The 27542-nt window shown below is 37.4% G+C and overlaps 1 protein-coding gene across 3 annotated transcripts in view; it reads right to left on the reverse strand.

Moving 5' to 3' along the window:
* Nucleotides 1–25917, reverse strand: part of LOC131039328 (MAP3K epsilon protein kinase 1) — a 354450-nt gene extending 328533 nt beyond the window's left edge. Inside the window, exons 1-2 of one of the 3 annotated variants that reach the window (XM_057972038.2) lie at nt 25544–25915; nt 18138–18226 (exon numbers count right to left, since the gene is read on the reverse strand). Coding sequence is in view for 2 of the 3 variants with exons in the window: in XM_057972039.2 (XP_057828022.2) it covers nt 25544–25591 (48 nt within the window). In the remaining variant the exon portion in view is untranslated. Of the gene's footprint in view, nt 1–18137; nt 18227–25543 lie in introns of all 3 variants that reach the window. The other 2 variants (XM_057972039.2, XM_057972037.2) reach the window with 2 other exon arrangements.
* Nucleotides 25918–27542: the final 1625 nt, after the last annotated feature.

Genomic DNA, 27542 nt, shown 5'->3' on the forward strand with positions numbered 1-27542 from the left:
GACGAACACTGGTAGATAATGGCTCTGGCCTTAATGTGTGTAGCATTAATCTATTGCATAAGATGAATGTGGATACATCCCTTATTGAGCCTGACTCTCGTCCCATTCGAGGCTTTGATAATGTGGCTAAGTCTTCATTAGGTATTATCACCTTACCCATCACAGTGGGACCCGTTACTTTGCCTACTCCTATCCATGTTATGTCAGGAAATCTAACATACAACTTGTTATTAGGGAGACCTTGGATTCACGGTATGCAAGCTGTCCCCTCTACATTGCATAGACAAGTTAAATTCATTTATAACAATAAGACATATACCTTGATAGGTGATACTAATCTTAAGGCTTGTTTGCAAACATCTACTTCCAAAGGGAGTTCTTCTAAATCTTCCTCTTCTAATGATGACTCTTTAAACAAGATACCTATGGATGAATCATCACCCTCTGATAATCAAGAAGATTCTTCTCAACTTGAATCCACACATGAAAAGGCTTTTGATCCTGAGAAGGTTCTCGCAGAAGACGATTGGGGATCTCTTGACTTTAATCCCACCTTTGTAGGTGAGTATAGGGTTCCTCCTAGAGATCTTAAAGGTAAAAAGAAGGAAGAAACTAGAGATCAATCAATCTTACTTGAACCTATGAGCAATAATTTTGTGGCCGCTTCTCAAACTTCTTCTCCTCACACCTCTAATAATGAAGAGTTTGATTCTTTGTCTTATGAAAGACCACCTTCTCTTTCTGAAATGGCTGATCGTTATGGTCGTGGTTTTCGCATTTTTGCTAAGCATGGGTATCATGGAAATGGTTGTGGCGCTCATGAACAAGGGATAAAAGTTCCTCTAGAGACTAATTTTCACAATTATGCCTTTGGACTCGACTATAATCCCTGCAAACGTACCAAAGCATCTAAAAGACCATCTCTCAATGTAAATGCTATATTTAGTAGTGATGATGATCTCACTTCAACTAAATCATCTTCTACTTCTATCAACTCTCATTCCCCTCATAAGGAAATCTTGGCGATGAACAAATCTCTTTATGAATCCCCTCAAATTTCTAAATCCGCTTATGAATCTTTATCTCCTATTCATCATAAAGTCCTTTCCTCTAGGGATAAGGCTCTAATAAATTACACTCATCCCTCTTCTAAGATTTCATGTGACTTTTTTTCTTCAATCTTTATCATTTTATACATGTTCTTGATCTCACTTATAGTTGAGCATTTAACATGTCATATTCAAATACCTCATTTAGTCTATCATGTCTTTAAATAACATTAATGGCTATTATGTTGCTCATCATTATGTGACATTGGTAGCTCATTTACTGGGGGCTCATTGTCATTCATGATGGTACAATTTCAAGTGCAATCATATTTTTTGAAGCAACATAATAGCCTAATTTTCTTGTTCCTATGGGGACAAGAATGATTTCATACATCTCTTCTTTTGCTTATGTCCAAATCTCTCCCTAGAAGATTGTGTAAGTCCTTCTCATTGTCCTTATCCTTGGGAGGCAATGATCTTTCCTTATTTTTATCTAAGGATCCACTTTTTCCTATTTTGTGGATGGTGTGGACTTTATTACTTGATGTTATGCCTTGTACGCATTTGTTGTTGTTTGTTCAAGGGTTCTCTCTTACAAGAGGTGTAAGTCCTTGACTACAACCTCTTTTGCACTTGGTAAAATACATCCATAACGAATTCACTCTCCTAATTGGGTTAAAAAGAGCGTCATCCTTCATTAAGAATCACTTTCACCTCGCAAAAGAAGGAAGTATTGCATTCTTATTCTCTTCTTTGTCTTATTCTAGAAAATGTTATATTTGTCTAAGACAATTCCTCTCAGGGATAGGTGTCTTTTGAACAAAGATCTCTTCTCCTCTAAGGATCTCCTTTACACATACTACAAGATGTCCCTTTTCAACTGTCTTATCCTTGCTTAAAGAGTAAAAAACTCTCTTGCTTGGATCTATGACATTGTTGCATTTTTGGGTATAGATATCCTTGTTCTACTTTGCTTATGACATAAACATTACACTTTTTGAGCAATGGGTCATTCTTGAAACCAGGGCACAGACTCTTAGAGCGAGATGTCTCCATTTTTCTTTTATGCAAGGTGATTATTCTCGGAACCAGAGCACAGACTCTTAGAGCGAGATGTCACGCTTTTGTACTATACATATACAGGTTGTAGCATACTCGGGCATAGACTCCTATGAGGTGCTTCTAACCTCACTTACACACACATGCACGAGGTTGAGTGGAACTAGCGGCATAAGGCTAGACTTTCTTACTCTCCTCCCTTACATGGATCACCTAGACAGACTCTAGGGGCTAGTTTTCCATGTCCTTTTCCCATGGATCACCTAGACAAGATCTAGGGGCGAGAAGTCCATGTTTTCTCTCTCACTATTCTTCTCATGGATCACCAATGTGTGTATTCATGCTTTTTTCCTTTCTTTTCTTCTCTTTGCATTTTGTTTCCATTTACATCCTTCATCTTGTGTTAGAGAACTCTCAAATCCTCACACTCTTTGTTGTGTTGGAATTGAGATTTAGTCCTCTTTCTTACCAAATGATTCTCCATTAATTTTTGATCTCATATCAAATCTTCTTGTGAGCATTTGTCATCAATATTCTTTAACAATTCGAAGTGGTAAACATGATACCCTGTTTCAACTCACTAAAATTAGCAAGCCGAAACAAGGGGGGGCATATAGCTACCCTCGAATTTTCATCACCTTCTTTAGTAAGCATTAGGTGATTTTGTGATCTAACGTGTGTTTTGTAGGGTGTGGTTCCTAACTGTGTACTGCAGATACCACTGGGGGCTTCGTTCGACAGACTTATGGATATATCCTTTTTCAAATAATGTTTACTTTTCTGTACTTTAGCTTGCATATGCACGTAGTGTTCATATGACCGCTAAAGTGGGGGCTAAATGTAGCGTCGTAAATTGTACGCACTTGCTAGGGTGGTACAATTTCACACCTAGTTTAGCACCCGCCTTGGCACATTTTGCATTTTGCATTGCATTTCCCCTTTAGCACTTAATTAATCAAATTAATTAGGTCTAAGGTCCTATTTCATCATCTTCCACATTATAAAGTTGGGCCCTTTCATTAAAGTGTGCCCCTTTCATTTTATTCTTCCAATACATCATTTAATCAAAAACCCTAATTAGGCCCTATTTTGAGCTTGGGGGCTTGATTTCGGGGGTCAAAACATCTCGAAATCACCTGTAACTTCGGGATTCTCTCTAAAATCATCATATCCGACGGCCCTGAAAATTTGGTGAAAAGTTGTCGGGACCATGGCGCCCGGCGTGCACACGGTCCCGGACATTTTTCCTGAAATTTTAGGACTGCGATCCAATCATAAAATAAAGCTTAACCCCAAGAAATTGGCGGGAGATTCAATCTCTAGGTCGGCCAAAAGTTGGAATTAAGACCTAGGGTTTCATACATAAGAGCTCTCTTTCTTCATTAGAAAGGATCCGAATTTTGTTTTCAGGGACCTTCTATGCAGTGAAAGAGCAGATCTTTGAAGACTTCAACAACATTCAACATCCATCCATCAAGCATTTATCAAATCCATTCATCCATTTAGGGCTTGGAAGACATTGAAGAACAATAGGAGATTACCGACTGAAGATTGGCTTGTACCTCTCCCTTGGGGGTTGGGTATGATTTCATGTTGTTTTCATGTCTTTGCATAAGCTTCAATATATCCTTTATTCATGCTTTAGATCACTTTGCATCTTGATTTAGAGCATTTACATTATCATTTACAAGCAATTAGGGTTTACTTTCTAGGTTGCTCTAGTTTGCTTTCTTGCATTTAAGGACCTTGCACACACACTAGGTCTGCACACACAATACATTTTACAATACAACTTGGCTATTCGTGGAGGTGGAAATCACCGAAGCGGGGGTTTGACTAAGGCAAAACCCTATATAGCCGCCCATACCCTTTTCAGATATAAGTGCAGGTTTCGGGACTCGGACGACGCCGCAAGTTGCAGATCCGAAAGAAGCAGACGGAGACGGGACCACACACCAAGTTTCGGAGCAAAAGACCAGGACAGGGGCGTGGGGCGCCCTGGTCCTGCTAGGACAGGGGCGCTGGGCGCCCTGGTCCCTGGGACAGGGGCGCTGGGCGCCCTGGTCCTCCTGACAGACAACATTTCCGACAGTTTTCCAGAGTGCAAAACAACAGTTTCAGGTGCAGTTTCAGGTGTAGAATCAGGACAGTGGCGCCCGCGCCCCCGTCCTGAACATTTCCACTCAAATTTTAACACCAGGTACGCATTTACATTCTTGTCTTGTCCTTGTGTTTACAGCTTTCCATTATTTAAGTTCAATTCTGCAAATCTTGTTATTAGTTCATACTTGCACTTTGGGGTTTGGGATTGAACTTGCATCATTTTATCTTTCAATTACAACAAAGGAATAGAAATCCTAATAGGTAGCCCGTGGCTCTCTCTTTCACAAGAAGAAGTAGCCAATTGTGTGATACCTCTAGGCTCTTTCGTATTCCGTAATGTGTGTCAAAAGGTAGGATTAGGGCATGTTAACCTAGTCTCGCTTTTTCCCCTACACAGGTGGATGTACAACATCAAAAGTTGAGAGAGCAGAACATAACAATGACTTATACTTTGGAGGAAAGACCAGAAGAAGGAGGAGCAAGCGCAAGTAAAGACAATTCTCATCCTAGAGGCGCGAAGAGGAAAGAAAGACCCGAGAAAAGGGAACCCTCCAAGAAGAAGCAAGAGGCTAATCGAGATCGCTCATCAGGTACCTCATCTCGACATGAGAAAAGGACAAGTCAAGTTGAAGGACAAGAGATGAAGATGCCTGAGGTGGATGAGTCTATGGAGTCAATAGTACAAAATGATAGACCTGAAAAAGGGAAGGCACCCCAGCATTCATCAAGTCGATCTCCCCAAGTCAATGAGCTACATGAAGACAAGAATGATGATGAAGTGACATCTCCTCTCCGAGAAGAAGAACCTTTGCCTAAAGAAATACAAGTCAGAGAGACAAGATCCGCCATTCCAGATTGGTTGAAGGAGAGATTGACAAGGGTGATTGTGATTGAGGATGAAGATAATGTAATTGACTTAGAGAGCATTGTAGGAAATTCTCAGGAAGTAACAGAGAAGAAGAAGGCCACCAAGATGTCCAAGAAGATCAGAGATGAGACAGGGTCCAGGAAGTTACAGATAGCTATACCAGCAGCAGACAAGTATGAAGGTGAAATCCTTGCAGAGGAGTATGATGTAGAAACATTTGAACTTGGTCCACTCACTGCTGAGCAGGCACTGGATGAGGCAACTGATTCATTTGAGGCACTTAAAGACAAGCTTAGAGAAGAAATGGAAAAGAATAGAAAGCTTGAAAAAGAGGTCGGTGCTTGGAGAGGCTACTTTAGCCATCTCAATCAGCCCTTGGGACGTCAAGATCCAGCAGTGTCTTCTATGCAAGCACTTCCCCTTGAATCAGTTGGCGAGGCAGAGAGAGTCAAGAGTTTGGTTCAGCTTATGAGCTCTTGGATTGACAAATCCCACACAGTTGCCGTTGAATTTGCAACAAGAATGATGCAGACAATCCACCGAGCTATCCAGGTCCTTGAGATCATCCACAACCTAATGATAACAGTAGCCGCCTTTGCTCACACTAGAGATGTTATCATTCCTATTCTACAAGTAATCAGGCAAACACCAAGGAAGATCCACAAGAAAAGATAATGGATGGAAGAGCTCATAATTTACTCCAATGGTCAACTCTACTTCAGATGAAGGAGGTTCTTTTCGAAGACATCAGCACCAAATGCAATCAAGTTGAAGAAGTCATCCATCCAATTCAGGACAAGGTGTTTGAGGTGTTATGTACTATCCTTGGCAGGAGGATCGAAGTTGAGACAGATGTGGATCTTCAAGAGTTGGAAGAAAGAGTCAAGGTCATCTTTTGCAAAGATGAGAATGTCATCACAGATGGGCAACGGGATCAAATGTTCGCTACTATGCTCCTGATTGAGAAGATCAAGGAACTCGAACCTGGATGGGATGCGGCTCTTCTCAAGGCCTTTGATCAGGTTATCCACTTGGAGGAACGAATGAGGAATCTTCCCGAGATTCCTATTGCTGAGATTGAAGGAATTGTGTCTAGATTCATTGCATATGCTAAGAAAGAGCATTGGAAAGGGAATAAGGTTCTAGAAGAGAGGTTGTTGTAGATGATGTGGCACCTTAATTATCATTGGTCTATGTTTCCTAGATTTTTGTGCCAATTAATATTTGGCTATACATTTAATATTGTTCAATAAAAGGGGAACTTTTTGTAACAAACCCTAATTAGGGTTTAGGTGTCAAAATCTCAGCCGTTGATCTTCTTTTGATCTAGGCCGTTCATTGTAATTGAGGATGCTATATATACCCTCACTCATTTTCATTTTGTAATTAGAAATAGATATTAGAGTGGATAGTTAGAAGTTAGAAGATTAGAGCTTTTGGAGAGAAGAAAGTTATTTTGTAGCAAGATTGAGCATTGAAGAAAGAATTTCAAGCGATTGTTGTCTATTTTGGCTTTGAGATCAATAAAATATTGATGTTAAGGTGTTTTATTGCAATTCTTGTGGCTATTTTCATGGTTGTTTACTTTCTTAAATCATTCTCGGTCGAAGTGGTATTAGAGTTTTGAAGGACTAAGTGTTGGGCTTGATCTTTGGTGAGATTCACGTTCCAAACCACTAGCTTCTTACTGATTGTAAGTATGCCTTGTGTGGTCAACTGGAGATATTTGGATTGCTTGAACCTTCAATCATTATTGAGCTATTGATATGTATCTTTATGATAGTATCTATAATTCTTGATGATTTGAAAATCATTAAACACCTTAGAAGATCGCATCAATTTCAGTTGAGTTGTTATCCCTTGGCAATACTGAAATTGGTAGAATCTTACCAAGTCTAGCCTACATTGTGTCATTCTTAGGATTAGATTAGAATTCATCTCTTGCAAACCCTACCTTTTGATCTTTTTGAGAACTTGTTAGTTTTAGGAAATTTTGTTCCTACAATTCGGAAACGTAAGGCCCCTTGATGAAACAGCATTCACAACGACCACTGGTGCTTATCCACACGTAGAGACCCTACATCGAAGAACCTTGGAGTCATCCTGATTGATCCTTTTTTGCGACATCTTCAGCAATCAGAGGCTTTATTCAAGAGAGGATAAGGTACCCTTGGGTATTTTATTCTATGTTTGATTGTGTACAAAATACACGTCAACACATACTCAATATTGAAGTCGTAAGCCCGTAGCTTACTCACCCACTTCTTCTGCCTTACATTCAAATCGTTCTGATGCATGAAGTGTTTAAGACTATTATGGTCAGTCTTAACAATGAACTTACTCCCCACAAGGTACTGCCTAAACTTTGCAAGAGCATGCATTATGGCAAGCATTTCCTTGTCATATATCGAATAAACCTCTCAGGCCCTCTCAGCTTTCTACTCTCGAAGACTATAGGATGCATATCCTGCATGAGGGCTGCACCAACACCTTCACCAGATGCATCACACTGCAGTTCAAAAGGTTTGGTGAAATCGGGTAAAGCCAAAACGGGGCAAGAACTCATGATCCCCTTAAATTGATCAAAAACTGCTTGTGCCTTTTTGGACCATTCAAAAGCTCCTTTCCTTGTAAGATCTGTGAATATGAGTATGTCATCAAAGAATATCAGTACGAACTTCCTCAGTTGTTTCTGGAAGATCTTGTTCATGCATGACTGAAATGTGGCAAGTGCATTCATCAAGCCAAAGGGCATGACTAGGAACTCAAAATGCCCAAAGTGCAATCTGAAAGCGGTCTTCTCCACATCTGAAGCTCTCATCCTAATCTGATGATACCCTGGCCTAAGATCAATCTTAGAGAGGAACACTGCACCATGTAGCTCATCAATGAGCTCATCAATTCTCGGGATAGGATACCGATTCTTAATAGTTTTCTGATTCAAGGTCCGGTAATCCACGCACATGCGCATGGTCCCATCCTTCTTTCTCACCAAAACAACAGCCGAAGCAAAGGGGCTTTTGGTTGGCCGTATTTAACCCATGTCAAGCAATTCCTGGATTGCTTTCTCAATCTCATCCTTCTGCTTCTTAGGATACCGATAAGGAGTAGTCATAACCGGCTTAGCTCCTTCTTCAAGCTCAATGATGTGTTTTGCACCTCTCTCAGGGGGTCTTCCAGGAGGTGGGTTTTCAAACACCTTACTTCTATTGGTTATCAAGGCCTGAATATCTTCAAGATAGCTCCGATTCTCTTTTAGTGGTTCTGAGGGCATAACCATGATCTTACTTATGTCCGTGATCATTGCTTGAATGTCTACGAAATAGCTGCCCTTGTCTACCAATAAATTTGATGGCATTATCAAACACTCTGCTGCCCACTCCACCTGGTTATGGCGGATTAGCCTCTCCATCCTTTTCAAAGATAAAACTCTAAGTCCACCATGTGACATTCCTCTCAATACTACCTTCTTCCCTTCAGACATGAATTTCAACTCCATGGTTTGCAAGTTTAATGTAATCTCACCAAGAGATCTCAACCATTGAATCCCGAGGACTGCATCATCAGTCCCACCAATGCTAACCACAAATAAATCACCTCTGATTTCATGATTTCCCAACTTCAGAGACATGTTGGAAATCATCCGGTTACAGGATATAGTGGAGCCATCTGCTACCATGACTTTGAAGCCCTCTACTTCCTCTGCCACTAGCCCCCTCTATGCAACAATCCTCTCATCAATGAAATTATGAGTGGCTCCTGTGTCAATGAGAGCAATGACACGATGCTCTCCAATCACACCCCGAACTCTAAAGGACTCATTCTTGTGAATGCTCGAGAGTTGAGCAACCACTCCTCTGTCTTCTGGCCCAAAACAGGCCCTTCAGGAGCCTCTTCATACTCGTTGTCTTCAACTTCAGTTTGTTGTTCTGAAATTTCAGAATCTGACCCATCCGCAGAATAGCACTCCACTTGATGCAAATTGCCCTTTCCATGACACTTGTGTCCTGAGGCCCAAGGTTCTTTGCAAGAATAACAGATTCTTCCTTCGAAGCTCTTGACGGAGCTCATCATCCATTCGCGAAGGGAACCTCTTGGTCTGATTTGTAAATTTCTTCTTATCCTTTCTGAAAGAAAAAGGCTTGGACTGAATTTTGTTCCTTGAGGCAGCCAACTCCATGCTTCGAGATTTCTTAATAGCTTCTACCAAGGTGGGCAGATCAAATGCTTTAACCCAACCTTTCAAAGGTTCCTCAAGTCCTTGGGTGAAAAGGACAACTAACCGCTTCTCAGAGATGCTACTTACCATAACTGATAGATTTTGGAATTCAGTTACGTAAGTGTCTAACGAACCTTGTTGTTTGAGTTGAGCAAGTTCTCTAAATTTCACTTTAACATGCTGATGGCTACCATTGCTACCAATTTCTTTGGGAATATCAAACTCAGCTCCTATGGCTGCTAATCTATCAACATACTTATTCTAAATTCTGGGTATGGATATCAGATTAAAGGCATCAAATCCTTCTAAGAGGTCCCACACCCTATGCTTATAAGACTTAAGAAAATCATTCTTTGTAAGACAAATGTGTCTTACCTGATTAGCAACTAACTTGTTGTCCCCATATACTTTCAAACAGTTAATACCTCTCTGTCTTGCCCATCCCAAACCGTGGATAAGAGTCTCGTATTCAGCAACATTATTAGTACAGCTAAAGCAAAATCTGAAAGCTGAATAGTATCTCTCACCCTTTGGGGAAACAAGCATGCATCCACCACCGGCACCAACTCTGTTCTTTGAGCCATCAAAAAACAGCTCCCACAACTCACAATCTTGCTGATTATCATGTTGTTCTGGATTTTTCTCTATATTAGGCATGAAGGAATCAGCCTTGAGTATCATAAAAACACCAAAATCAACCTCTTCCAGCTGTTCACATGGAACAACAGCCTAAGTTTGAGCTGCCCACTCATCAAGAAGGACATCAGGTATACCTTTTGTGGGCGTATTGCCTTCTTGAACTGCAGATTGCTCCTCATGCTCACTTGCAACCAAATTGGCATTAAGAGGGGGTGGATTGTAAGGCTCTATATGATCTTTGGCTATAGGTTCTGATCTCAAAGTGACCTTTGTGCCATACCTGGTCCCAAACAGCATATGGGACCAATCTGAAGATAAGTAACCTCCTATTTTTGCAGTAAATCTCTTGATAAGCATATAGCGAAATAAGGAGGCAACTCTATAACATAAATGTCTTGTGGGATAGAGAAATTTGGGCAAGCATGAAGGGTTAAACTCAGGTTTTTAATAACTCCTACTGTGTTAACAGCAGTCCCATCCAATTGGACAACTCCCCTTTCTAAATGCTCGTATTCAATCCCCAACCTATCTACAATTTCCTTAGGCATGATTGAATTGCTAGCACCTAAGTCAATCATGCAGTTATGGACTAATTGATCCCCAATGATTAAAGATACATAAAAGGGTGGGGGTTTAACTTTTGAAGCTTGCTATTCATTATCAGTTGTGGCGCTATTGGTCAACACAGCCTTGGCTTTATCTCTATTAAGTTCATCAAACATATCTAAATTTGACAAAGCTGATTGGAGTAAGTCCCTTTGGCCGGGGATAAACAAAGAATCCCACATAGTCATGGATACACTTGCTTTCTTCATATGATCAAGAATATTGAAAGATGCACTTGACTTAGCTTGCATCTTAGGGACAACAACATCACCTTGAGCAGCAGTTGTTTGGACTGATGGATTGGGTTGCTTCTTGCCTACCAAAGGCTGACTTCTTGGCGAGTGTCTGACATCTTCAGCAGTTGATGGGACAGCAGCACTCTGATCCAAGTTTGGCACCTGATGTATCTGGGTTTGATTTTTATCAGACTGTTGCCCTTCATCTATGGCTCTCTTCTTAGACCTTGTATAGACCATAGTTGTTGAATCAGCTTCGTTAATCCCACAAAATTCTCCTCCTTGCCAATGAAGAAGAGTTGTCTCAATTTGTTGATCCCCTTGCTGATGTATAGGATCCTCACAGGGCGCATCCAATTGCACACTTGAACTATTTTGGACCATTAGGGCCTGGTTAATCACCCCATTTGCACAAGTACTTTGGTTATGGGGTAAATAGCAAGGAAAACACCAGTCAAAGTCCTGTGCCATATTATTTTGAATGGGCATGAGCTCCTTTGAAGAGCGGGCAGCATTGGGGTTATAAGCTTGATAAAGCCTTGGATTATAGGCTTGCCTTGAGCCTTGATTATTTGGCTGATAAGGTGGTCTATTTGACTGGTTCTACTAATAATTAGACTAAAAAGGGGGCTGGTAAGGCCTGAAACTTTGATTCTGTTGCCTTTTCAAGTTTACTATCTCGCTGCCAAACATTTGCAGCAGTCCCTTAATCTCTTGCAAATCATTAGATTGCGCTGGAAAGTTGTTCTCTTGTCTAACAGGCTGAGAATTTGGTGCTGGTAATGCTGGTGCAGTTGGGATGACAGCTAAAGGAGGTATTTGCATTGCTATCGGTGGCTGAATAGTAGGAAAAATTGGTAGAGCAGGTCTTAGGGCAATTTTACCAATCTATATAAGGTTGTTCTCAGCTCTAATAGCTATAGCATAGGCCTAGGGTAAAGAAGTGCCTCCCATCGATTGCACCATCATTGAGATATCACTATTCAAAGCTCTTAAATAATATAAGAAAGCGTGGTCAGTAGTAGGTCTTATCGTTTGTGGGATTCTATCCCAAGTCTTCTGAAAACGGTGGCTGAAATCTAACATGACCTCATGGGGAGCCCTCTTTATTGTAGACAGTTGCTCCATTAGTGACAAATGGTCTGATTTGTCCTCGAAGAAACTGCATAGTTGGTCGCCCAACTGGTCCCATGTCGCTACAGAATTGATAGGCAGGCCTCTGAACCATTGCAAGGCTTTCCCCTTCAAAGATGCTGCAAGCAATCTGACTGCAACGTTCTCCTTTGTCACATGGTGGACAGCACATAGGTTTGCAACATCTTTGATATGCTCTACTGGGGTAGTCTGATCTTCACCATTGAAGTATGGTAAACTCTTCAAGGCAGCAACAGGAATTGGATCATGTTGAGTCAAATTAAGGGGGCTGCCTTGGTTAAATGCCACGAATGGCTGATTTCTTGCAGGAATCATCGCTATTGGGATTCTTGGAGCTATATGAACTCAACAACAGGGGGAGTAGATTTGGCTCTTCTGTAACAAACACGATTTTCTTTCCGTTTCTCAGCTACTATTCCTCTTCTTCTAGGTGGGGATAACTGCAAATATTCAAAAGCTGAGGAACTACTTCTGGTTTGTATTCTTCTCATATGCAAAGTATACTGATTTTTCTAAACCAGAGCTCAGAGTCGCCAGGTATGCTGCTAAGATGCCTCTAAAAACTGAAAATTACCACTGCACACACCAAACAGCAGCATAAAATTTCTGATAAAGACTGAAAATTGCACTCTCAGTCCCACCGGGCGTGCCAAAAACTGTTATCATTTGAACCTGCACCCTATCTTGCTAAGCTCTCAACTCAGCAGGCTTGTGACACATGGGAACTCTCCTAGGCTTGTGGGTTGCCTAATACTTGGAGTGAACCTCCAGAGAAAGTTGGTTCTTAACTAGTTATCACCTAATTCTAACTATCTTAATGATTTTTTGAGAAAAGAGAAGGGGAACATGAAAAACGAACTTACTGCCTAACAGGTGATGCACCAAACTGAGTGTCTTGAGGAAGAAAAACAACAAACAACAAATAGTATGATAGTAATAATACTCACCTACACAACCCAATAGGTCATAACCCTTGCATAAATAATTTATAAGGCTAAAATCACAGTCCTTAGAAGAGAAAAACACTTCTCACAACCTAAGACTGTTATTTCACTCACAACTTATAACCTACAAATAATTATGCTTCTGCATAAGGTACCCTCATGAAAATACAGTTTAAAGGACAAGAATATCACAAAAAAACCTGCATAAACACCAAGTACTCAATGACAAAAGAATATGGGAAGGCATGGACTGCTTATTACTGCTCAAAGTTGTTACAATGCTCTCTTATTCCTGAAAAAGTGTTACAAAAAAATTCCCTCTTGTAGAAAGAACTCAGAAATTACAGTCTGCCAAAAGGATGAATGAAGAAGAACCCCTACAATGAAGAAGGAAGGTAGTTTATATGCTTTCCAAAAAGCAGATAATGAATACAATAATCCACCTCCTCTTGGGCGAGTAGAAACAAAAAAACCCATTTGGAAAGACCTGAAACATGTCTGAAAGGGAGAAACCCTAGGCCAAAAGTCAAACCAACCCATACTGCAACCAGAAAAGCTCTTAAAAGCACCATAAATGGCCCCAAAATATCACTGACAGGCTTGCAAACCTTCATTAATGCAAAAAATATTTCCCTTTTGACTTTATCAAATAAACCTGAAAAATAATCTTATAAAGTAATTTTAAAATTTATTACTTAGTTGAATATTTGCTTAATTTCCCTGTTAATATTTAGAGTCAAGATTTAATAAAAATAAATATAATAATGTTATTTATTTAAAGTGATAAAAAAATGTAAATCACTTTAATGAGTAATATTATTATTTCTATTTATTAAATCAATAAATGTAATAAGAAAATATATTTATTAAAGTGTTTTAAATTAATCACTTTAAATAAATAATTTCCTTACTATATTTATTTAATTTGACAGCCCTTAAATATAAAAATGAAATACAACAAATATTTAACTAAGTAATAAATTTAAAATTCTTTAATGAAGATCATTAACCAATTTAAAATGCCAAGCCTAAATATTTATAAAAAAGATATTCAATAAGTGATTTAAGATAAATCACTTAAATGACATAGGGAAGAGAAAATAATTCACACACTTCACGACCCCTTTAGGCATTTCACGGGGAACAAGATGAGGAGAACAGAGGATGAAAATGAAAGGCAAAAAATTGCCTAAGTCATCGATGGATTTTTTTAGGGAAAATGTAACCTAAAACTCTTCATTTCATTTCTCATTTTGCATTGGCACGATGTCCTCCATCTCTCCTGTTGCCACCATGCTAGGGTTTGAAGGTCGAAACTGCAACCTTGGACGATTCTGGGTGGTCTTCATACATATTTGGGTGCCTGCGTAATGCGTTGAGGATGCATTTATTTTGCTGTTTGAAAGAAAAATCAACTTCCATTTGCGATCTAAAGTTGATTCTGACTTTCATCTTCACGGCTTTAACTTCTTTATCAGGAAATCCCTCTCTGCTGATTCTGCTGAATCGAGGCGTGATTTTTTTGATGTGTTGGGTGCCGCCATGAGGGTTTGGAGGCTTGAACCTACAATTTGTTGATTCTGAGCCTCTCACGGCAGTCGAAATTTATCATCTCCTGAGCCTTCTTGCTGCTAGGTGTGAACTTTTCTGATTTCTGGGTCTTTGAAAGGAAAAATCAGACCTTCAGGTTATCACGGTAACTAACACATACACTGTCATTGCTGATTTATGACCGAAAAATGCATGATATGCTACCGTGATGATTCTAGTTTGATTCTGTAGCACAAATTTTCTTCATAAAAGAAAGTCGATTTCCTGAATATTCCACTAAATTTTTCTTTTTAAGGAAGAAAATATTTCTGCTCTTCGAAATGCTAAAAATCGACATGGCTCCCATGCAAATTTGAATTTATCTGCACTATTGGGATTGTATACTGGGATTTTGTGATCATGCCTTGACTATTAGATCTCTTTGCTTTGCTTCTAGACAACAGTGCATGCTATCATTGTTCTAAGATCCTTTAATCTCCTCAAGGCTGTTATATGTCCATTGTGACTTGATGAAAGGGCTACTCAAATCATGAATGGAGGCTATCATTTTTATTCTGTAATCTTACCATACTAACTGACTTTATTGCTTGTATGCTGCCCTTTCATAGAGTGTTCGCGTGACTGGTATTTGATGTGTAGGCTACGTGTCTTTTTTTTTTTTTGTATTTAACTCCGTATGCTACATGCACTATGCTCACTGTTTGGCCTTCTTCAATGGTCTAACAGTGGTATTCTATATGTCAATTGCTCACACTGTCTTTGTCCTCTGTTCATGGCAGTGATTCTATCAACCCATGTGAACCTGTCACTGGCGATACATTCCTCATTATACCACCTTGAAACAATATTTAATAATGAGGCTACATTATTGCTCCATTAATCTTGCAAACCTGTCTTTGTAAGCCTCTTAAAAACTCAGATCTTCCCTTAGATGTATGTGACTGGTAAAAGATCTTTGCTTTCTTTCTTATTTCATAGCATTGGCTGCTATCAATAATCTGTTCACTGTGTATTTGGCCTTATAGACTGTCAGTTTTGTGGTGACCACCATCTTTGTATCTATGGCTTATATTGTTCATCACATGTATCCTTTTCCTCACATTTTTAGACTGTCCTGTAGCTGCATGAAGATATCCTTAACAGTGACCCTTGAAAAATACCAATACCACCACTTGGCTGTGCATGCTTACTCTCTACCTTGAGTATATCTTTTGGTGTCTCCAACATCCAATTTATTATAGACCTCTTGTATTGGTCTTTCAGTGAGCTGGTCATGAACTTGTTGAGGGAATGTCATTGCTTTGGGTTATGGATATTCTTATGATTTGCTGTCATGACTCTTTTGACTTGTAGAAAGGAATATGCGCTGTAACTTCATCCTTTGGCTTCCTTTGATATTGTGAAAGAGGACTATAATAATGCTTAATGTACTATCATTCATTGCTGGAAACTGAAATTCTCATTATGTTGAACACCGTAGACTTGCAAACTAAAGGTCTCATTTCTTCATACCTTGTCTTGAAAACCTTATGTCTTGAAGATACTGCCCTTCTGACTGCACTGCTTTATGCTGCAACTGACATGTCTATTACTCTTAATGGAAATATAGCCAATACAGACTCTAATCACCATGGCTCTTTAAGTACTTGTTCGATTTTGCCAATCATTAATCCCTGCTGTAATCGCCTATGGCTGCATCACGTTGTTCTCTATTGGTAAAGTGCTGTCCTGAGGATTTATCATTGGTATAAGACCCTTGAACGCATTCTCTAACCTTGATGCCTATCTATGTTCTCAGACTATTGCATTACCTTTTCAGTTGTATGACCCGATCTTCATCTCATATGAACTGTCATATGAATGCATTGTCTTTTGCTGCGCAATCATTTCATAATAATAATCACCGTACTCTGCTAAGGTACCTGCACCTATCCTTAACAGCATGCTGGGCTCAACCCTTGTGGGAGCCACATTTAAACCCACATGCTGAAAATGAACACGATTACACCTACAGAATTGATGACTTAGCCAATAATGAACCTGTCCTGTAGCTGCACAAGAAGCAAACAAGTTAGAAATAAAATGCATTTGATTTTCCTCTGATCTGATATTTTCTTTTTCAGAGATCTTCCGTGATGTTGACTATATATGCACCTAATGTATGTAGGGACTATATATACATGCATGCGTTAGTATACATGTTAGGAATGTAATCAGCCATTGCTTAGAACAAAATGTTCTAACGCATTGCACATTTTAACTCTTTTGCAAATACCAGAAGGAAAGTAGATGCAGACCAGGACGAAGCAGCAAGACAAAGGCAACATCAAGTCTACTCCAACCGTTCCAGTCATTCAGCCAATGACTAGTTCCATTCTCAACATGCTCTCTTCATTTTTGTACTCATGTATACATGTTTATGTATTTCCTTCCTGCACCTGATATATGAGCTAGTCTCACAACTCTTTGTGTGGGACGCATGTTTGAATATCAATAAAAACACTTCTCTCTTTTGATGAGATGTCTCTCTCTTTTGCTGTTACAAACTAGAAGTATTAAAAATAAAATCTTTAGTTCATTCTTTCTTAGCGCAGTTGGAATGCAATATGGTAGAAGTAATATGTACTTGTTTCATTTTGTAAAAACAAGCATAACTTAACCTATTTTTCAACTAGAAGTGAAAAATAGGTAACAATAACCTCTCAAATGCACTCCAAGAGGAAATTGCATGATAAGGTCTCAATTGCGCCCAAGCAAACAACTTATTGCAAGAACACATAGAGAATTGCACTTGGAAAATTTTCGATCCCCTTCTAAAATACCCTCAAGATGAGAAAGAATTATATTTACATCGTGCAAATTCCACTTCCATGGTGAAATCCGCTCAAGGAACCTGATGGGTCGGCCAAGGTTTGCAAGATGCAAGGTGGAAATTGCATAAGGAAGGGCCCTATTGCATATCTACCTTGCAATCCCACCCAAGTGAATTTATTCCCTATCAAGGAAGTCTGCTCAAGCAAAAGTTCTTATAGTCCTTCAAAATGTGCTCCAAGGGAAATAAGGTCGGCATGTGCGCTAAGGACGGGTGCCATTGCACATCTACCTTGCAATCATGCCTATGTGTTTGCTTGTGGATCTCTAAAACCCACTCTCCTTGAATGCAATGTCAAGTCGGCCACTTTAAGGAGGAACATTCAAAGCTAAAATGCCCAAATGCAATGATTATCGACCTAGCCGACCCAAGTCAGATTATAATGAATTTAAATTTCAAACAAATAAAGATCAGGTCAGCCCTATTGAAATTGCAAATTCAAGGTTAAAGGAAAGTATAAATAAGAGATCAAATTGTTCATTTCAAAACATCAATTCCTTGCAATTCAAAAACAATTGTATCCAATAGAGCAAAGTGAATTATTCAGCACACAATCTCCTTCATTTTGGAGGGAATTTCTGATCAATTCATTAAAGCGAACTTGTGAGACCTGATTTGTATGAGCTTGGAAGACATTTCTATCAAGTTTTGAGGCAGATTTAAGACGAAATTATCATCAGCCCTAGAGTGCAAATTGCAGCAGACATATCAGACCTGGAGTGCAAGTTTTAACAGACTTTGAAGGCAAATTGTCCCAGTATTTAAGCATGAATTGCAGCTGATTGAAGTCACCTTTCATCATCATTCAAGGTTGCAAAGCAGAGTTCAAACCAGACCTAATTGGAGCAATCTTTCCAACCAAAGGAGAAGTGGAAACATGCTCATTTGAAAGTGATTTCGCCAGAATTTTCATCAGCTTTCAGACCTGCACCATCATTCTCAATTGAAATCTGAAGGAGAAATAGGTCTGAATTTGAGAGAAGTAAAAACAAATTGAGTCCTATTTTAGTGCAATTTTGAAACAAAATCAGATTGAGAAGGTGGCAGGCATGTGACGTATATAATTTCAAATTATCTTACATTTCCAGGTTTCAAACAAGGAATGTGGATCATTTTCATTGATAATCTTATGAAAAACCTTCTACATGTGTCCTGATGCAAGAACTCATCAAAGTTTTCAATGAATTCATTCTAATCACTTCTTGTATTCTGCATTAAAATGTTTTAAAGTCATCCTAGCATCCTTTCAATCTTGTAACTTAAGGTGTTTTTCTTTTAGGAGGTAAATGTCGGTTGCAAGAACTAGAGGTGCTTCAAAACAAGCACAAATGAAGAACGACTTCAAAGGAATACTCCCCGAGTCAAGGATCGTCTCAAGATGGAGGAACATTGGTGATACCAACCTAGGACGCATCAGCACGGAGGACTTCAAAAGACAAATGTATAGATATGAAGGACACAATCCCCCTTGAAGATGGCTAGGAGGATGACCCAAAATGGAATAGTGCAATCCGCATGTTTCCCTCCTGCAGTGCATTGCACCAAGTTGATTGTAGAATGTGCTAAGCACTATGATCCCAAGCAAAGAAGAATTGTAGCTCCCAATGACAAAGTGTCAGCATATCTTATTGAGGAGGCAATCGTGGAAGCATTTGGTATTCCCACCTACAATTCCACAATCCATAAAACAAAGGATAAAGCAAAAAATTTCTACAATGTTGGAGCTATGGCTTGTGCGGAGACTATCAATAGCAACTAGATGGAGAAACCGAGATTTCATCACTCCAAGATGCCCAGGAAACTTTTTAGGTCAGATTTCAAGCAAGAGTATGGAGACCTTGTCACGTTACAAAATAGAATTATGGGGTTCTCTCAAGCATCTACTTTTGAGACATGGATGTTTTATTACATCGAAGAGATATCAGTTGGGGTTAAGATGATCAATTGGGCTAGGTTGGTAAGTGACAATTTGGATGAACAATTAAGGAATTTGGAGCAATCCTGATCGTTCTACATCAGTTCATATGTTGTCTACATGCTAGCAAGATATTGTAGGCACAAAGGATTGACATGTAGGGGACCAGTGGGAAATAATGAAGGACAAGTCAAAGTATATGACTGCTACCCTCAATTGCACTTGCACAATATTTTTCATTTCAAGAGGGTCAATGATGCCTTCTCTATGCATATTGTTAGAACACTACAAGGAGGTCTTCACAAGAGATTGTCATAGGAGGCTATGAATTTGGGGAAGAAGTATGGCTTGTTGTATATTCAGTTTCCTAAATTCACCTATATTCGATTGCAAGGATTCTCAACTTATCACTATTGGCTTCCAAGGTATTTTACTGATAAGATGGTATTGTAAGAGGTGACAAGGCAATTGTCCGCATATGATAAGATTCAAAAGAAGAAGCGCAGGCCGGAGTAACTTTCACAATCATAATTGGAAATGTGATTGAAGTGTGTCCATCAATGCAAGCAGCAAAGAAATCAAAGGAATTGCAATTTTCCAATCTTGTGACTCATACATCAAGAGGAAACTTTGATCCTTTTCATGAGATCAAGATGGTTAGTGGAAGGAAATATAAGCATAAGGTACATCTTGAGGACCATTGGGAAAATGTGGTTGATGATTTTGAAATCAGGAGGAAAATGTGCTCCAGGTTATTAGTTGAGATGGTTAGAGCTTGCCAAGCACTTTCCATGCCTGATCAAATTGAAGATGATGGGAATCATGTTCAAATTTTACTATGAAGAAGAAAAGGATAGGTCTCTTACAATACTAAATTGGGCTGATCAAGAAGTAACAAATCTTGAGGTGTTGATGGGACCAATTATGTCAAATACAAGGAAATGGATAAATATACAAGTTGACAAGTTGAAAAAGAAAGATGTTCAATTAACATATGAGTTGATGCGGGACTTGGAATCCTCCAATGATGAAATGACCGAAGAATCACAAGAGATTAGAAATGGAGAAGATAGAGGTGAACAACATGATAGAAATCATGATAAAGGGAAGAAGGTAGCTGAGAATCCACAATCTAGAAAGGCCAAAATGCAAGACGTTCCAAGTGAAGAACCAAGATAGAAAAGATATGAGTCGGGAACAACTGATTCATCAACCAATGCTTCTTCAGTACAAAAAGTTGATCTTTTCATAGGCAGGAATGCAACCTCCATTGTAGAGAATGAACCCCGAAGGGAGGTTGGATTAACTCCAATTGTGCAGGATAGACGAGGAACAAATGAGTCTATGGAATCTACTTTGCAAAGAAATCAAGAAGAAAATCCTTTTCAGATCGTGGAAATTGACAATGATCAATCAATGGAACCAATTCCACTTGAGGAAGTCTTAAGGAAAAACTTGAGTTTTTTGGATGAGGAGCCCAATGAGGGGATGATATCGGCATTGCAAAAGGATCAACAACAAGAAGATATAGATGAGGATGAGAAACAATCAATTCCTGAATGGTTGAAGGAGAGGATGAAGAAGAAATCTATAGTAGAAAGTGATTCAGTAGATGAACTGGAGGAATTTCTAAGCCGGGTAAACAAGACTGTGGAAAACAAGAAAGCAAAGAAATATTCCAAGATCATAAAGGAAAGTTTCAGGTCTCGCAAGATCCAAATTGCAGTTCCAAGAATTGATAAGGCAAAGGAGAATATTGTTCCAAAGGAATATGACATTACAACATCTGATTTGGGATCGACAACAAAGGAACAGGAAATTGAGGAAAAGCACAATTTTGTAATGACCATTACAAAAAGATTCAAAAAGGAAGAAGGAAAGAAGAATCGGTTCAAGAAAGAAAACAGGCAATTGAGGAACTATATACAACATTTGATGAATCCTGTCAGGCAAGTTAGAGAAACATTTGTAACTCCTGCAACACTTCCAAAGGAATCAATTGATGACTTGGAGGGAATGAGGTCAACGGCTCAAACAGCAAAAGGATGGGTTGGAAGTGTTACAAATAGAGCGAATGGATTCATGGAGGAATTAGTTCAAGTGCATGGGAGTGTTGTCTCTCTCTCTCTTGGATAGAATTCAAGTCATAATTTCCTTATGTTAGGAATTCCATGTTGTCAAGGAGAAGACTATTCCATGTTTGCATGTATCAGTCAACATTCCCAAGCAGAATTTAGTTGATGGAAATGTGATGGAGATGAACCAAGCATGTGATTTCCACAATTGGTATTGTGCTTTGATTATGAAAAGGAATGTCCATGAAAGGGTAGAAAATGATTGCATTCAAATAAAGAAAATGATCAAGACTATTCAAGATAGAATTCTTGTTGTTGTGGAAGTAAGGTTCGATTAGGGAGTGAATGATGATGGAAACTTGAATGTAAATGATCTAAAAGAGAAATTGCAATGTATCTATTTGAAGGCTACAAATTCTATTTTAGAGGATCATATGGAGAATGTTGCTTCATTGTTGATTTTCATCAATGGTATCCAGGAATTGGGATCAGAGTGGGAAAAGACTCTTGCCACATGTAATGTTGACTTGGCAATCAATGAGTATAAGGTGGAGAATATGCCAAGTGCACCAATGGATGTACTTGAAATTAAAATGTCCAGGTTCATCGAATTTGCCATCAAGGAAAGAGATAAAGGGCACGCCATCCTAGATGAGAGTTTTTTGTAATCCTAGTCAACATTGGATTTTCTTATTTGCTCTTCTTCTTCATAAGTTTTGTTGAGAATATCTTTTATCTCATTGGTCAACTTAATTGGTGGGGTGGTGGTTGTAACTACCTTCCTTTACAGTTTTGTTGTCTTAATCTTGGCCATTGATTTCAAATCAATCTGGGCCTTTGGTTGTAATTGGAAGCTCTATATAAATCTTGCCTAATTCATTTATAAATGGGGGACTTTTGTGAAATTGTTGCTGAGATACTGCCAAAATAAATGCAAAACTCATTGAAGCTTGGTGTGAACTTGTGTTGTTTTGGATATTGCATGGTTTCCTACTTCTCAATTAGTTTAAGTTTTGTTTACATCAGGTTGCATAGTTAAATGAAAGACATTGTTGTTGATTTATGGTGAAACCTTTTATGTTCATAACATTTGGGATTTGTTGATTACAAATTGCAGTGCATGGTTAGTCTGAACTTATTACAAAGCTCAACTTCGATTGCTTTATGCTCATTGTTCATGTTGTTGATGTGCAAAAGTAATTTGAATATCATAAATATTCCTTAGAAGATCGTATCATCTTTATGTAGTTGTTATCCCATGGCGAAGCAAAGCATGGTTTGGTTTCACCAAGTCAATAATAATCTCTTGCATTGTCAGAAGCAGCTTAGATTTCTAAACCCTTATTTATTTTGCATTTTATATCAAAACCCTTTTGTTAGGATTAGTTTCAAGAGTGTTATTGCAAAATCATAAGTCATTCTAGTCTTAGAATTTGGAATTACTAGAGTTTTCCTTGAGAAAGAATTGATCAAGCATAGAACAACTGCATAAATCCTTTTGTGATACCCGCATATCACATTATTTCAACTAAGGTTATCCATTTGTATTGTCAAGACCTAACTAAAGAAACCTTGGGGTTAACTTATTTGATCATATCATTTAGCATATAAGGTTTCCTTGTTCGAGAGGGGATAGAATATTTAGTATTTTACTCTCAAAAATTTTGATGGTCATCTCACATAGTTCAACCTATAAACGTAATTTTTCTCTCATTTCTCAAGCCATCTCAAGTGATCAAGGAAACCTTATGTTATGCAAAGTCTAGAAATTGAAGGTCCAAAATTGCAGATTGGAGGTTCATTGTGCCACAACAGCCATATGTTTTCCTTAGATCCTTCTCTCCTCTCCATCTTCCGTTTTGATCTTCACTTTTACCTCCTTAAGATATTGTTCTCCCATTTCTTATCCCCTTGTGAAGCCATACCCAAAACTCCTTGTCATAATCCTGAACTTGCAAATTTAGATCTTTCCCATTTCTTAACTCCTCACTTTCCTATTTTTATGATCCGCACACATGCCCTCCATCACACTTGCATACCATAATAGCTTAGATCACCCCCTAGCGTTAGCATTCTAGGCATCTATTACACATCACTATTTACACCATCACTATGGTTGCAAACTCAAAAGTTTATAATTTTTTCATGTGTTGTTGATGTTGAAAGAGCCAAATAGGGGATTAATTGATCTTCATCCTCAAGTACAATGTCCACAATCTGTAAGTGAGATAAGCATCAAAGAACTTTGAGAGATTTCTATTGTGAATTTGGAGGCCATTGGACGCTTAGATACAAGTGCCTAGGACACCAGCATTTCTAGTGGGCAAGTAGCATTGTGTGTGTCAAAACCAATCAAAAAGATCTTCTAAGCACATTTCTAGTTTCAGATATCACATTTTTCAAGTGTTTCTACTCCATTTCTCAGTTTTCCTATATGTAGCCTAGTTTCATTGCAATTTTCATTCCCAGCTCTTGTCTTGCTGCTGTTATAAATCAGATTAGGTTGTTTTCAGATCTGAAAATTATTAGAAATCTGTTTTATTTCATGATTAGTACAAAAACAAATAAATTTAGACTACTTCTCTAAGTAAACATGCTTGAAGGATAAGGATTTAAATTTGTTCTTTCACATACCAATGTTTTATGTTGAAGGCTCTCATGGCGCAATCAAGAGGCCAGTGCTAGAGCTGGTATCGTCAATCACACAGATGTAAGGAGCTACAAATTTAGAGGTGGAAAGAGAAGTGTCACATTCTAGTGGTGCAAGATCTGCAAGGGATATTGATCTGCGATCCCTCTGCAAGGCTATGGCACACTGAACTATGAGGGCAAATATGGCATTGTTTCTGACCTGTCCAATCTGTAATTGATATTGCTAGAAGGTAGCAGGGTTAGGCCCATTTTTTCGTTGGGGTTCAATTACATGTATTTTTCATTTCCTTCTATTTAAGGAATTCATTGTCCATCTTTTGGTTGTTCCCATCAAGAGTTGGTGGTTGTATAGAAACTGATTTTGGTTATTTAAGATTATTGTATGAATTTATATGTTTTTTAATATGCTGAGTCAAAATTTTGAGCTGCCAAGTTTTTGTTGAGTTCAAGTTTTAAAACTGACATTAATTATATCCTTTTTTATCCCTTAAAATTTTCCTACACAGAATAAAGGCTAAAAATAAAAAATTTCCCTCATTAAAGCTAAATAAATTCTATCCTTATTGAATATTTTCATCTCTTAAACTTTAATTAACTAAAAGCTACAAACAAAACTTTTCCTCATTAAAAGTCAATGCAAAGTATCAAAAATCATTCTTTATTCGAAAAAATTTATTTAACATTACAATCTACATTAGTCAAATAAAAACAACAATAAAAGTTATCCTAATTTATTCCTATAAAATCCTTTTCCCTTTAAACGTTTCCAAATACTAAAAGCTACATTTATCCCAATAAAAAGTTGAAGATAGTTTTTTCCCAGAGTAACAACCTAAATTCTATGCTTACTGATATTAAAAGTGGCATTAACCAAATCAAAATAGTAATAAAAGCTATAAATGAAATTTATCCCCCAAAAGTTATATACTAAGAAAATAATTTTCAAATTTTAAAAATTTTCTTACTATTCAAAGCTTCATTAATCAAATCAAACCAGAAATAAATGTACAAATTAAATTTCCCTTAATTAAAAGCTACATGAATTCTATAGCCACAAACTATCTTTCATCCCTTAGAAAAATTCTTGATACTAAAAGCTTCATTGATCAAATCAAAATTATCTGATACTAAAAGCTGTACTGATCTATATGAAAGCAGAAATAAAAACTTTAAAAAAACATAAATTATATACTTACAAAATAGTTTTCATCCCTTAAAAAATTTACATTACACAAAACAAGACTTCCTTGTATTTAAAAGCTAAATTAATCAGAAAAAAGATACAAACGAAAATTTCCGTAATAAAATGCTAACCAAATTCTACAATCGCAAAATATTAACGGGACTTAAGATATTCCTGACATAGAAATGAACAATTATATCATAAAAAAACAGAATTTAAAGCTATAAAAAAAATCATCATAAGATCTAAGAATACCAAACATTTTAGATATCTTGAAATTTTCAGGATACAAAACGCTACATTTGTCAAATCAAAAACAGAATTTAAAACTATGTAAAATGCAGATGAAAATAGAATTCAATTGTCTACATAAAATCCGAAATACATTAAATCCAAAGCTTAAAACAAATAACTCACGTATTTATCATTGAGTGGTAATTTTGAAGCCGCAGGAAGCCTTGACATGGCGTTCTCTCCGTTCTATTTCAAAATTCAGCTGATTTCATGTCATTTGATTGAGAAAGTAGGGTTTGTACACCGTTAAAACGAAATACTGTCTCTGTTTTGCTCTGTGAAAGCACTGTTTTCCCACACAGTCAGTAGGCAAACACTTATTAACTATTTTTTATTATGAAAAATTGTACTTCGTGGATTTCGCCAATTCGACCCCTGTTTTAGTTTTATTTTCGTTAAAGTTCGACGAAGCGTGGTACGATACTGTTATCGAGGGTATTAATTTAATGAAAATTTATTGGCCCATCCGTTAGCATTTCGAAATGTACGATGATGAGCTGTCTCATGGGGAAACATGAAAGATGGTTAATGATCATCAAAGTAGTTATTATTATAATTATTCTACTCTATTCTGAAAAGGTTGTTTAATGTTTGATATTATAATTCTTCTATTCTATTCTAATAAGGTTTTCGAAATGCGTGTTTAAAGTGCACTGGAAAAAGTGGGCTTTCGTTTCTATAATTGCGTGGGCATGTGGGAAAAAAGATTCTTTTGAGGACGTTTCTTTCGAGGTACCTAAAAGGTCCATTGCTATTTATTCAGAGACACTGAGTAGAATGATTTCAATTATTTTTTAAATTATATAGAGGCCTAATGGTGGACCATGCCCTTTTTCTTTGGGTTTGTAAGTGTTTACTTGTAATATCAAACTAGTATAGTTATATTTCTTTTTTTAAATATGTAAAAGACTTTAAAATATATCACATTTATTTAGAAATTATTATTATATGCTATTATAATTTATACTAAGTTATTATTATATGTAATTATATATTTATATTTTAATATATTTTTATATTTCTATTACTCTTTATAAAAACAAAAAAAATTGGAGACTAAATTATTATACAAAAATAAGGAAAAGTCATTATAAAGATTAGTAAATTGTAAATAATGGGAAAAGAAATTACATTGGAGGCTCAAAATGAAAACTATAAAAAAAGATTATAAAAATCAATGAAAACTTGCTAATTAACTCATGCATAGTCCCATGGAGGGGGCTTAAGCTCTATTTCTAAGGAAGAAGTGGTCCCATGAAGAAATTATTTTTCTACTAAGGAATTATTTAGAATCTTTTCCCAAAAAATAGGAGCCCCTACCTTTTAGGCATGTAATTCTATGCACGTGAAAATGGGATGGGGCTAGAAATTGTCTTAGAATATTTTATGCCAATTGTCAATAGTTTGAATTTTAGAGAGAAAACTAAATTTATTTACAACCAATTGTCAATAGTTTGAATTTTAGAGAGAAAACTAAATTTATTTACAACCAACTGTCTTAATTTTAAGAGTTTACACTTAAGATGACACTGTCAACATCCTTAAATTTAGGAGCTTAAAATTACATCTTTAAATTTAGGAGCTTAAAATTTTAAGCTGAAGCACAAAATTCATGGGACCTCTAACATTAAAATATTCTTAAAAAATCTTAGCTCCAACTCGTATTTTTTAGGAAGTCCCCCTCCATGGGACCCCAACCTTACAATCAATGGAAACTTGTCAACTAACTTACATATGTAAAACATGATGGAAAATGGAAACTACAAAAAACATTTCAAAAATAAATGAAATTTAAAAAAAAAAAAATTAAGAAAACATTCCTTATCACATTAAAATAGAATGTTTCCTTGAGAGTGGTTGAAATATGACTTGCCAATTAACTTACATATAGAACATGATGGAAAATGAAAACTACCAAAACGTTTCATTTTTACATTATCTTGAAAATAAGAAAACATATCATATCACATTAAAGTAGAATGTTGCCTTGAAAATAAGAAAATATTCCATATCACATTAATATAAAATATTGCCTTCAACTTCAAAGTGGTTGTAATATGGCATGGATGGACATCAATTTAGTCATAGGGAATTTTTATTCATGGAAGTTTTTCAATCCATT

This window comes from Cryptomeria japonica, chromosome 9, assembly GCF_030272615.1.
Source record: "Cryptomeria japonica chromosome 9, Sugi_1.0, whole genome shotgun sequence".
In the NCBI taxonomy this organism is placed as follows: domain Eukaryota; kingdom Viridiplantae; phylum Streptophyta; class Pinopsida; order Cupressales; family Cupressaceae; genus Cryptomeria; species Cryptomeria japonica.